The sequence below is a fragment of the Melospiza georgiana genome, chromosome 2, assembly GCF_028018845.1.
Source record: "Melospiza georgiana isolate bMelGeo1 chromosome 2, bMelGeo1.pri, whole genome shotgun sequence".
Taxonomy (NCBI): Eukaryota; Metazoa; Chordata; class Aves; order Passeriformes; family Passerellidae; genus Melospiza; species Melospiza georgiana.
The window spans coordinates 59,579,708-59,593,674 of record NC_080431.1 but is presented as its reverse complement, the minus strand read 5'-3'; the positions used below and the strand labels follow the sequence as shown (position 1 = coordinate 59,593,674).

At 45.0% G+C, this 13,967-nt stretch overlaps 1 protein-coding gene across 1 annotated transcript; it reads right to left on the bottom strand.

Annotated features, from left to right (window-relative positions):
* Positions 1 to 37: 37 nt before the first annotated feature.
* On the bottom strand, positions 38 to 11,486 carry N4BP2L1 (NEDD4 binding protein 2 like 1; the record flags this gene model as incomplete). The annotated part of the gene is made up of 5 exons (XM_058045512.1): positions 38 to 1,464; positions 2,909 to 2,985; positions 3,385 to 3,473; positions 4,210 to 4,334; positions 11,353 to 11,486. Coding segments are annotated over 5 exons (651 nt in total), but the record flags the coding sequence as incomplete, so codon positions are not given.
* Positions 11,487 to 13,967: the final 2,481 nt, after the last annotated feature.

Here is a 13,967-nt window from a genome sequence, read left to right as displayed (position 1 = left end):
ATTGTATTTAATAAAGTTCTATTACAAAAACAGACTCATTAAATAATACTTCATTTGCAAAATAGTTTGAAGTTTAGTATGTAAACACTTCTCACAAAGATGTATTGTACAATAACATCAGTGTGGCTGAGGGTTTGACGACATTTTGTAAGCCATTGATTCTGTGTTCTTACATTACAGCAGGATCTTTGTTTCAGTCTAAAGCCATCAGTTTTGTTACCCCCTGCAACATTAGAATAGTTGTTTGGCTGTCCAAAGTGGCACAGGACATAATAAAGAGTTCTCTTATTTTCAGCAAAGACAACACTTTAATTCTGAAATGTTGCTCTGCTATTCTGGCACAGTTCTTGTACTTTTCTCCTCAGACTTTCCATATAGCACTAAGGGAGGTTTAAAGAACAGCTCTGATTATTTGATTCACAGCAAAATGCCATGCAGAGTTATTATTAAATAGCTCCTTGGTCTGTGTTTTTGCTTCAGCTGTTCAGAGCAGCTCCTGTAGCCCTGTTCCCACTTAGGAGTTAACCAGCACAAGCCTAACACTAATGTTTCATTTCAGGAGCCTCTCCATCTTGGGATCAGTGACCTCCTATGTCTTGGCAAGATGAAGAGCTAAGTTTCCTTTGTTGAAGTGTTTTGCTTGCAGGCTGGAGAAGCTGTTTGTGTTTAAGCTGAGAGCAGCATGAGTCCAGTCAGTGGAGAGAGGGAACAGCATCAGATCTTGCTAAAATCTGCTGAGCTACTTTTGCCATCATTCACTTTGCTTCTGAAAGTTACAATAATGCTATGGGCATTAATAGTAGATAAAAAAGTTTATACAGTCAGATAAATTCAATTGGCAAGAAATGCCAATTGTGTGGGGAAAGAATTGGCCGCAATGGCTTTAAGACAGAAATAAGTTGGGAATGTTTACTGCTAGTGTCAGACTGATGCAGAAAAAAATACCCAAAATGTGGCATGTGGTAGAGCCCAGTACATTTCACATATGCCTGGATGGATTTTCATGGAGGAAGAGGGATGAGACAGAGTGCAGTTTGTACTGGGTACAGTGTTCTTCAGTGCTCGTACAGTGGTCATGTAGAGCTGTGAGAGCATGGTCCAATGCCATTTAAAGATTTGTAAGAAATAAAATTTAGGAATTTAGTAGAAAAACACAAAAATAAAAAACAGTTTAGAAAAAAATGTAAAACTAGAGACTCTTGTACCCTGATAGTTAAAACACCAAGGAATGCACATCTTCAGTTAAATGTCACGTTGGTACGTGCCATGCCCGGTCTCCTCCTTGGGAAGGCAGGAAGGTGGGTGGGATGGGGACCTGTCCCATAAGCTGCACTTGCTCCACTGTAGCTTCCCTCATCCCTGCTTGGTTTTTCAGACCGGAGAACACTGTGGAAGGTGACATTGTGCTCATATTGTTCTTTCATCCGTTGTATCTTTTCCCGAGGGACGTGATGAATATTTCTTCTGTCGAGTCAAACGTAACAGAAAACACAAGTATTTAGCTGCCTGGGTATGAGGGCTTATCTTCAGTTTGCTGAAGTCCCTGACAGGTTCAGCATAATGGTTCAGGTCTCCACTGATCTCTTTCTGGCCTCTTTTTACAAATTACTCTTCACTTCCACCTACTTCTTAGGAATATTATTGTGACTGCTGAAAAACGTAACACCATTATTTTTGGGAGGCAGATTTGACAAGTGTCCAAAATAAGAGTTGTGTAGAAGACCTGTGTGGTATTTTATAAGTGTTTATAAGTGTTGCTGTGTTTCAGCACTACCAGCTTGTTGGCCTCAGTGAGCTTCTGTGCAGCTGGAGATAGGCAGCCAGGGGCTGCAGCCAGCCCAGACACCGAGCAGCAGCAAGGACAGGGGTCACAAACGCTGTGCTTTGAGAGCAAGCAGGGAAACATCACACGTGATGTGGCTCAGGCTCCAAGGCAGACTGTGTCCCTGCAGTGCTCCCGTACCAATGGCTGGTGCTGCTGAGGCCAGAGCTGGCTGACAGCTCAGGCTGGTGGTGTCCTCACCTGTCCCCAGGCCTGAGCCTTCATCTGCCATGTCCTGCCTCCCCTGGAGCCACGAGCACTCTGGGCCTTGGCCCTCTGCCATTTGTGTCCATCACACACAGACAGGAGCAGCATTAACTTTTGACTACAGCTCCTGGCTGGTAGAAAACAAATCCTTCTGTTGCAATGAAGTGCCCATGCCTTGTTATCTTGCAATAAGTTAGCATATGTTATCTTCTGGATTTGGTAGCTGGGAGAGCACTGCTCCCTGTAACTCACAGCAGGCTGGCTAAAGGCTAGGAAGTCAGCCTGCACTAAATTGTTCAGTGACTACAGCCATGAACCCTGCAGTCATTGGTCAACATAACATTCTCAGTGCCACATTCAGCTGCCTCTACATCCTACCACACTGTGCAGAGTGTTTTTATCCTTTTTGTGTGTGTGTGTTAAGATCTTTACAAAGATCCTCTAGAACCCCATTTCTTACCCATACCTGATACACCATCCCTCCATGCTGCAGCAGGACAGCATCTGTTATGGTTAGATTCTTAAGGACAGAAGTCTCAATAATGGCTATAGTGCTTACATTCGAGTTTGTGCCCAAACAAAAGAGACTGCTGCTCAAAATACAGAATGAAAATCAGAGCTCCTGCCCCCTCAAACCTACAGCACAAAAACATACTTCAGGGCTTGTTGCCTTTTCTACTGCCTGACTCACTTCAGGCTCTTTCAGGGCTGAATTCACTACAGACCAGGTACTCAGTAATGGAAATTTCCCACAACAATCCTTCTGTTGGCATTTACCAGGCTGCATTCTTCCTTATATGAAGAGGAAGAAGGCTGACCTGAGAGCATGTCAACAAAATGAGAGAAGCTGTCTGTTCCAGCAAAGAGAAAACTATGTACCTTGTCAGCTCTTGAACATTGAACTTCCAGGGTGTATCTGGTTCTTGGAATGTAACTTCGTATTTATTTTCATGTGCCTAAAGGACACAAAGACGACATTATGAAACTGCACTAAAAGAATTGACACCTCCGCCAGTATTCCTGACAAGAGACACCAATGCCTTTTCAAAGACTCTGTATGGTGTGTATTTCACAAGTAATGAACTACAATTATAAATCATATCTTGATATATTTGTCAACAAATAGCTTGGGAACTGTTCAATTAATGTGATGACTGGGGAAGGGTATGATGGCCTACATAACTACATTGCTCCTCTGCCCCTACTACATCACACTATCCATCCTTAACTGTAATTAGAGAACTATGAGAAAACTGAAGTAATATTTTTAGCCATGTAATGAACCTTTTCAGTCAGATCAACCTGTAAATGTCATAGCTAGGCATATAAAAGCAATAAATCAGAGCTTTCCCTACCATCATCACATACGGCTTCATTTCCCAAGCGTGGATGTTGGTGTTATCAATAATGACCGGGCTTTTCCCTTTCTTCATTGCTTTGCGTGCTGCAATGTAACACATTAAGTAAAGCTAAAATACATTAAATAACAGAGCCAGGCCTTACTAACCCCAAAGTGCTTTTTCTCTGCCCACTCTCACACACTTGGTTCCCCACCAGACCTGGGTTTGCAGCCACCACCCAAATGGGAGCCAAGGACAGTGCCCAGAAAAGATGGTGCAGCCTCTGGCTGATCTGAAGCTCTTATAGAACATATTAAAACAGGCCAAAATTACTGTCATTTGCAGGAGATCCCTGTTACATCATCTCAAAGTATGACATCTCATCACCATCCCTACAAATTCCTTCAGAGCACAGCCACAAAAGCATGATACATTGAGTAAAGTCCTGGGTTGTTTAATTCTCAAACTTAAACTCAGCCTGCAAGTTTTCTTCCTGTCTATCATTATATTCTCACCCCCTTCCAGGTCAGGACAGACACCTAAGAAGTTAGAGGAGAAGGCTGCAGTGCCTATACTGCAGGGAGCAGCTGCTGGGCTGGTGTCTGAAGGGCATCAAGATTCAGCAGTGCCTCATCTAAAATAATATTAACCAACCTCCAAAATGTTTTCATTTACAAATTTCCCTTTTATAAGACAGAAGAAATCAAATCAGAAGTGGTAAATGCCCCATGAACTACAGTGTATGACACCACTTTGAGGTATTTTAATCTGGGGGCTAAGTTTAAAGACAGTCTGAAATGCAAAAATATTTTGCACAGCCCTTGGATGAAGTTCAGTCACCTCTCTTCTGGTTCCACTTGTGTGCATCCTCTAGGAAGTCAGGCTCAAAGACATAGACACCATTTTCAATAAAGAAGTCATCAGTACTAAGGACTACAGCAGTGGGGTTGTCACGTTTCAGCTGTCTGCAAGGAAAAATAAAAGATGAAAGAAGAATTAGTACCTGCTAACACCCTTTACCAGAGACCAGTCAGCCATGAGCTATTTGAGTGCTCTGCAAATACACACAGTGCTTCATCTGAAAAATCCCAATTTAAAGGATCTGGAAGTACTACAGTCAGTAGAGGGACACGTTGGAAGAAAGGAATGGAGCTTGAAGGTGTGGCCTTGATCTCTTTATTTCAGCAGAGAAATCTACACTGGACTACCAACATCTGAGTCTTTCATCTTATTTATATATTCAGCTCTCCTTCTGAGTTACCTGAGAAAGCAGGACTGTAAAGAGAAGGGGAAAAAAACCCAAAAACAGTAGTCCAAACCTCCTTATCCAGGCACAGAAGCTGGTGTCACAAGACAATTTGATGATGGGAATTTTGTTATCTTCAGGGATTTCTGAAGATAACCAGGAGGAAGGATTTGTTATTTAGTAAAGATGGTCCAGAGAACCGTGAGTTTGGTTTGAGGGGGTTTTTTTGGCTGTAAAGCAGGTAGAACTTATTTAGAATTTTAATTTGCAAACAAGTATTTGAATGATAAGTCAATATTTTGTGTTAATTTATATAATTTTATGGTTCTTATCACTTGTCCCTGTTCCACTTAAACCTCCTCTTGTAGAGTTGAGTAATTTTTACCTCTTCAGCTTTTAAGCTAATTTTCTAAACAAATCTGAGTTTATAAAAAATATTTTATAGACAAATTTGCAGATCCATAAAGCAGACTGCTGTGGTGAGTGGCACTGGGCAACCCCACTTCCCTCCACATGGGTGTGTGTCCCCCAGCAGTGCTCCTGCAGGCTGGGGATGCCATGGGGAGCAAATGTGTGTCCTGCTGGACACTGACCAGCTGCCTCACAGGCAGCTATTGGCTCTTGGAGGTGAAGAAAGCGCTGCCTTGTGTGGAGGTTTAAATATGAAGCATCCCTCTGCCAGTCCTTAGAGACCACAAAAAACAAACAAAACAAAACAAAAAACCCCAAACAAAACAAAACAACAAAGCAAAAAAAAAAACCCTTAATGTATGATTGTGTTCCCATTTGCGTCTAACCCAGAATTTTTTGTGTCCATAGATATAGAATTGTCCTTTTTTTTAATCAATCAGAGAAGAGTTGGGGGAGGAGAGAGTCTCTGCAAGAAGTCAGGGAGAGCCCATGGCATCCCTCTATTTCCTGTCTCCCCAAGGCCCAGAATGTCTTGGGAAAAGAAAGAAAGGTCCATCAAGAAACCCTGTACCTTTCAGACATGAATGCTGCTGCCCTGCTGTCTCACACCACACATGGTCTCCAGCCCCTGTGACTCATTTCAGCTTTCCTAATAAACACTTCTCCCTCCATCCCCACAAGTTGCAAAATAACCATTTCTCAGCGTCTTATCTACATGGGCAAGAGCAAGGCAAAAGGTGTCTCCAGGTTATCAGCAGCAGAAGAGGCACACAGACAGACAAACCTTGATTCTGTCACCCTGCTCTGTTTCAGCCATTTATTTACCAGTTGTTCCCTAATCTGCCTGCAAGCAGCAGCTCTTCCCTAGGACTGCAGGGTGCATTTAGCTGAATAAAGGTCAGCTTCTGACTCTGCTCTGTCTCCACTGTAATTTCTACCATCTGCTGATTAATTAATGTGATTTTGTGGTGGGCTCCACCCCAGCCAGCAGGGATGGAGCCAGGACTGGGCTGTACCCCCTGTAATGCATCATTCCAGCACCTACCTGTCCTTGTCTTCTAGCCCCAGAGGGATGTTTTATTCACAAAGTTACTGCTGGGAAAATGATTTAAGAAAAATCATGTTTTAAACACTGTTAGCAAACAGTAAAATTTTGTTGCTTTAATTTTGGCCTCGGGCAAAAAATCCTTATTATGAAAAGTGAAGCAACATCTAATGCTTCCCTGGCTACTGCTGTGGAGTGCTTGATATATTCAGGTCTCCCTGTGATTCAGCACCTCACCTTTCCCACTGCTTTACTCATTGCAATTTCTTCTCTAAAAAACTGACTGCTAAACTATGTGTTTTTCCTTTGGCTACTAATAGGCACATAAAATGTGCACATTAATAAAAGATCTCAAGACTAATTTTTTTTCTTGCTCGGTATTTCTTTTTAAAATGTTCTTAACCAGTGCAAATTTTAAAATCCATTCTCTTGGCAAATACCTTACTGAATTTTCAGCCCTGAGGGCTTTGATATTAACTCTTAAGCAATCTAAACTGTAGGTGAATATCAGTAAGTCTATGGTCCTCACATCAATAATTAAAGTAGATAAAACTTGTGTTTCAAAGGAGGAAAAATTTGGGACAAAATGGGCTGAGAGCTATGAATTACTGTAACATTTGCTATATTCATACCAAATGAGCTCCTTTCAACAGCAACATAAGAAAACATGAGGTGTGAAAAAGATGGTTTACCTTCTGTTTATTTTGCTGGTTTTAACTTTTAGCTTTCCAAAACAACCAAACTGTTGCTGAAGTTGGCAGCTCTTTTCTTTAATCCCTTCCATATTGCCCACAAAGCTGACAAAACTCCTATTTCTTCTCTCCCTTCTCATTCCAGAGAGCACCAAGAACTCTTTCATGTGGTCCTTACTAAATGAGCCTTCCATAATCTTCACAGGACCTCAGGTTAGTTTAGAAGAAAGGTCCTGCACAATCACATCATGCTCTTAATCACTGGAAGCAATTAAAATGCCTGTATTTTAGAAAAATACAAACCAGCTATGCAAAATGGGAGGGCTTGTGACCACGGTTATTTGTGAATAAATCTTGAACTGCCCTGTAAAAAGAAAATTACCCACTGCTGATAGATAAGCACACTTACACAGTAAGTAAAAGCTTACTAAGGAGGAAAAGAAAAATGCAATCTCTTTGCAAGATCAAAGGACACATAGGAGCTATGTTTGCATTTTTTAAAGAAGCCACTGCATTGTGACAGGCAGCACCTGTGAAAAGTTCAGTATTGATTTGTTTTGGACACATAATTGCACAGTACTACATGTCTTCATCTTGCAGTGGATATTGTACCTCCTTTACCTTGTAGAGGGGTGAGGAGAAAAGGGTTTAAGGAGATTTATATTAAGCAGAGGAAACATCCCTCCTTGTCTTCTTACTTTCTTATCCCCTGTAGTTTCTGAAACAGCAGCAAACATTTCCTTAGCAAAGGGTAGAGCATAATACATTTTGTATCCATAGATTATCATACTTTTCCATCAGAAAAACTGAAAATAAATCAATTTCTGATAGCAGATTGGAATAAACATTTTCAGCCACAGAATGGAATATCAGAGACCAGAACATGTACGTACTGGCACCATATGCAACCACCTCCTCTGGACACTCTTCCAAACATTAAGGGTCCTGTGGCATTTCAAAGGTGTCTAAAAGCCTTTTGCTCCAGCAGGAAAGCAGGACTGTGAGATCTGGAGGGGCAATGCCCAGCACTTGCCACTGTCTATTGCGTTTGAACAACCCAGGTGCCCCGAGGGCTTTGCCTGGCCGAGCTGCCAGGCCCTGCAGGCAGAGCACAGCCGAGCCCTTGTGGCTCACCCGGGAGGGTCCAACCACGGCTCTGTCTCCCAAAGCCCCAGGCTCGAGTCCTGTCTGATCAAGGCACTCAGGAGGCTCACCTGAAGTGGTTTCAGGCAAAGGTAAATGTTTACAGAGCAATGCTGAGTGGAGGAGGAGCTGCATGAGCTGAAGTCCATGAACTCGTCAGAGCTGCAATGCTGCAGTGGGGTCAGGTGCTGGGAACGCTGGGAACAGCTGGCCCAGGGCTGGAGGTGCTGGGATAAACCAGGCAACAGCAGCAGAGAGAACTGGAGAAGACACAGATTGTGCCAAGCAGTGATGTCTCAGTGGCAGGGCATTTTTCCTTCTCCTGTTCCAAAAGATTACTCGCTCTGTGCTTCACAAGGGAGTCCAAGAACAAGCTCATTTCAAGAAATAAATTAACAGCTGTGGCTGTAAAGTTACAAGTTTGATCATGCCCAGTCTATGGAGCTTGAGTAAAACTATTGGATAAAGGGTCAGGTGTAAGCTGAGCTGTGCAGCACAGCAATGTGCTGCCAAAGAGCTGGGAATGCAGCTACTGTGCAATGCAGAGTTTGCTGGGGAAGCAGGTATGAGCTTGTGTGTGGCTCGCTTAAATTCTGGAGGCATTTTCGGAAGTACAGCTGCCACTGCACCTCAGATAACCTTTTTCTTAGCAGCTGCCTCCGTGTGATCACAAACCTGCACTGTGAAGTCAAGGACAACGTGTTCAGGAAGAGCACACTGAAGGAGGCTGATGGAGATGTGACTCCCAGTGACTCTCCTTCACATTTCCATGACATTTGGTGAAAGGTTAAAGGCTGGTAGCTGGGGCCACCTAAAATATGTGGCTCAGGGAAGCTCATCCTTAACAGTGAAGCTGCTGGAAAGGTGTGAAGCTTGGTGGTGAGCAGACCAACTCCTCATCCTGGCTTGACTACTCAGTAGTCACATGTGGGTCCTCTGCTGTCTTTGCCAGAAACCAAAAACCAGACCTGAACTGATCCGTGCCAGTGCAGGGCTGCTCTGAGCTGGGAGCAACCAGGATGAGGAAATAATTTTAACAAAGCTGCCATAACTAAAGCTTACAAAGCTGCATCCAAACTCTGCTGAGTGACATTGAAAGGTCAGGGAAACAAGCCATGGATCCAAGGTTGTTCCTAGGACTGTGTGATGGGGCCTTTTGACTGGAGTTATCACTGGGTTGCTGTATCACCAGAGATAACATTCATGGTTTGTGACTCGTGGGCACCCTAAAGATGTAGAGTTTGTGATAGAAACACAGAAATACTGGCTGATCTGCAGAAAGAATTAATGTAGATATGTGTGAAAGCACCAGAAGAAAGAACAGAGCAAAGGCTAAAACAATGTCAGCCAAGATCATTAACAGCAATAAAACTGGGATAGGTTCTGATTACAGCCCCCAAGGCCAGCACTGAGCTGAGGCCCAGCACTGGTGACCTGCCACAGCAAAACCCTTGCTCTGAGAGCAGGAGGATGGCCAGTAGGTCACACCAGCCTCTCCACACCTGCTTCCTTCCCCTTGTCCCAAGAGGGGCAGATAATGAAGACATGGGAAAATGAATATAATGGGAAAAAGCCCACCTAAGATTCATAAAGCACCAAGTAAGCAGAATTCACAGGGTAAAAAAATGGCGTTATTGGAGCTGTTGGCTGGAGATGGCACAGCAGACCTGGCCAAAACCTACCCTGCCACCACCAACTGAGAGCAACCCAGCAGAGAAAGCGAGGATGGGACAGCTTATGGTCCTTGTCTGTTCTGATTTTGGGCAGACCACCTGAGCACATTCATCTTGATGCTTGCAAGAATTAAGCTGTGATATTGTGAGTGAATAAAATCTGAGAAAATAAACTTGAATTTATAAAATGAGTTTACACAGTACTTTTGCAAATAAACAACCACCTTCCTCCTCCAGGGGGATCTTGCACTGAGATCTGGTGCAGTAACTTTTTGCAAACTTGCCCTTGTGCAGCACATAGCATTTACCAATACCAAAAGCTATGCAGTGTGAGAACAGCAAAAGAATTTTCTTGGTACAATCCTTCACAAGCTGGACAGGGTTAAGGAGAAGTACTAAATGCTGCATTTTGATCTGTGTGTTGCTGAACAGCTAAACACAATTATTCGATTAAGAGGGGCTAGAAACAGTAAGATACTCAAACCTCCATCTCACAGAGGACTACTACAACAACACTTAAAACTGATTTTGTAAATGTGTCATTAACAATTAACCTTGTGTTTTGACCTAAAGAGTAGTACAGGTAAGTACAGTTACTTGCACTGCCTGAGAACATGCCCCCGAACCTTCACGTTCTTACTGTGCTATGAGAAGACCCGAATCCCCCTGAAGGAGCAGGCCCACATTTACACGCCCTCTGAAGGGAGGGGTGTGGTTTTTGGGTGTGAGCAAAACGCAGCACTTGGCAATTCATAAAAGAACTTTGTTTGCCAAAGTGCAGTGAGGCAGAAGGCCCAGTGGGACAGGGAAGTGCTCCACTGAGGAGAGGAAACTGTGGATGAACTCAGTGTATCACACACCTCTGACAGCAGAGCCCTTCCTGTGGCAGCCCATGATCCCAGCACGGGTTCCTCAGCCCAAGAAAGTAAGACTGGGAACGTTCCTCTTTTGATAGGGAGTGGGTGGCACTGGGAGCTGTGTGATACCAGACTGTGAGATTTTGATACCAAACTGCAGCTGCACCATCACACCGACTGCAGGGCTGCTTCCCAGCACTCCCCACTGTGTCTTTCCACCTATTTACAACCAGCCTTTGAGATGTTGGGGCATGGAGTGGTCTCCTCTACACATTTTATACACTGCTAAAGCTCTGACCAGGAGTGCAGGACATTTCAAAAACAGAAGTCAGAGTTGCCAATTTTCAGCCACAGAGAGGAAGTTTGTTGCCATGTTCGTGATTAAACACAAAAACAACCCAAATCACAAAAAAAAAAAAACAAACCAACCCAACAAAACCAATCACCAAAAAAAAAAAAAAACACCAACAACAACAACAAAAAAACATAAACAAAAAAAAACCCACCAAAACTTTAAAAAGAAAAAAGAAAGCCACCACCAATCTGACACTTTTGAGAAAATGAGCAAGTACCGCCCAGGTCGGGGTGATTAGTCCATCTCACATCTCAGCAGAAACATCCCTGGAGGTACCGCTGGCTCGGAACTGCAGCTCGCACAGTCCCACGGGCAGGACGCCCAGACACGGCCACAGGTGCAGCCTGGAGCGGGCCTGGAGCCGGGGGGCTCCGGGCGGCTGCGATCAGCCGGGGCTCCCTCGGGGCTCCCCCCGACCCCAGCCCTGCCCTTTTTCCCGGCGGGTCCGCAGCGAGCGCCGGGCGGGCACAGCCGCTCCCGCAGCGCTGCCCCGCTTGTCCCGGAGCCGAGGCGCGGGTCCCGCTTACCTGGCCAGGGTGCTCTAGTGCGGGTCCCGCTTACCTGGCCAGGGTGCTCTTGCCGGCGCCCGGCAGCCCCCGCAGCAGCACCAGCCTCCCTCCGTCCCGCGGGGGCCGCAGGCTCAGCGCCCCCAGGGCCCGCAGCAGCCGCTCCTCCGCGGGGCCGGGCCCGCCGGGGCCGGGCGCCGGGGCCGGGCCGGGATCGGGGGCCCGCGGCAGCCGCTCCGCAGCTCGGCCCCGGCCCCGGGCCCCGCCGCGACCCCGGCCCCGCCGCCCTCGGCCCCCGCGGGCGGGGCCGGGCGCCATCCCGCGTCCCTCCATGTCGCCCGGCCCAGACTTTGTCCCGCGAAAGCGAAAGCGGCCGGGAGCGGAGACTCGGGCAAGGACGGGCGTGTGCGGCTGCACGGCCAAAGGCTCAGCTACGGCACCCGCCGCAGACTCGGAACTTTGGCCCGAGATACCATCTCCAGTTATTTGCAGTCAGGATTATTCCCCAGTTTCTCAAAGGCAGCAGCCTGACAGCGTTCCAGTCCCAGGTGCTGCCTCTCTGTATTGCGAACTACAGGGCAGGGCCGAAAGGGAAGCAATCATCAAAGCCCCAAAGAGAAGTGGGGCTGGTTACAGGACACTAGGTATGCACGGACACTTCGCCGCCCGTCCCCTTGCTAGCAACGAGCTACCGGCGTCCTCTTCAACCACAGAAGCAACAAGGATGCCAAGGGGATGTAGCTAAAGAACTGCCGAGCACTGAACAAATGATCCTGTGCATCACGCTCACTACACCACCCTAATTATCTTTTTCAAACATATTATCATAAGAGAAAGTAAAGGAAGTTTTAAAGATTTCTCTCCTCTAAAGAAAACCTGATTTCCATTAACTTGCTCACCAAGGAAGCCAAAGAAATTACAGTTTGCGATAAAACCAAAAAGAGTTGGAGTGGTATCACACCCTCCCTTCTCAGAGCTACACACAGCATCCCACCCAGCTTGGTTAGGAGCCAGCTCCAGGTATGCCCCAGGCACACACCACCACCAAACCTCAATGCTGGAGTTTTAGGTTCTGAGGTTCCAAATAGTGCTAAAGAGAGTGTTCACACACAGGGAGAAAGCCTAGCTCCCCAGGGACATGGCACGCCAACACTAACTGAAGTAAGTGGGGAAAATGTGGCAGGAAAGAAGAGACAGAAAATTTTAAACTCACAGATAGGGGGTTAAAGTAAACTTAAACTGGCAACACTCTACTAAGAGATTAAACATGACTTGCCCATACAAGAGTACGGTGAGATTTTGAAAACTATTTTTATTTCAAGCATTCTGTAAGGCCAGGATTCAGTAACAGAAAACAGAGACATTCAGATTTCTCGCTCAATAAATAGTAGGAAGACAGTGTTGAGTGACATTTTCCTGAAATCAAACTAACTTGTCTGCTGCCACTAGTACAACACAGAACTCTGAAGCTGTGGTTATAAGGGGTATGAACTAACTTTCTCCTCTCCCTTACATTTCATATAATGTCCTGCTGGTAGGAGAGTAGGACATTTCTAGCCAGGGAAGACACACACATGTCCATGGGAGATGCATTCAAACAATGCAGCCAGAAATTTGTGCAAGTGGAACAACATTAATTTAGAAATACATACATTGTTAACTGCTTTCACGTAGATACAGTATTTAAGTAGAAAGTGGAGACGCATCAGCAAATTTGACCATGGTGGAGCTTCAGCCTGAGTTCAGTCAAGTCCTGGCTCTTCAGCTGATGTATAAACAAATGCAGGGAAAGGTGAGGAAGAGGAGATCAAAGAATAAATGGAGAAATATTCTGGATCTGCAAGCTACACAAGTGGGAAATATTATTTCTGAAAAGTAGACACAACCAAGTTTCCTGCTTCTCCTTAATCTTTTCTCACACTTTTATTGTTAAATGAGGTGACAGCTGTCACTCCCTCTCCCTACAAGGAAGTGTCCAGCCTTATGCATGCCTCATAATTGACAGAGGTTGCTCTTTATAATTAATTATGATTTATCTCTACATTCATAAATATTTCCAACACCACTAACAGAAACATCAAATCACTGGTTACCAGTGCTAGTTATACATCTTCTCAGTCTACCACAAACCATACACACCCTTCCTTCAGCATGTTTGAATCAGTTCCATAGTGAAATATTCTTGTTGCTGTAGTGCCAAATTCCCAAATGAGCCTAGATGAGGGGAAGCATAAAGGCTGGTTTCAGGAGAAAAGAATGGAAGTTGTGCACCACTGTTTGAGTGAATAGGAAGGACAGATGTTTACCATCTGAGGTTGCAAATGTGCAATTATGTAAGGGTGCAGTTATGATAGAGGGTGAAGGCAGAAGGAGACAGCTAAGACACAAAACAAGCACCATTTCCTGCAGGTGAGCATCACTGCCTGCTTCTGTGCCAATGTCCTGGATCCTGATACAAGTGAATGAAATACCACAGCCTGAAGCTCACACCCCATAGTGACAGATGCCTCTGGTCTCCCCTCTCAATCTCTTTATACCACACTTGAGGATGTACTGAAATAGTGTAAATCCCAAAAGGCTTCAGAAAGTGACCTTTTGCCATACACAAAGTTATCTCAATTTTGATCAATTGAAAATTATTTGATCACTCAAAATTATTACGTGGTCAGA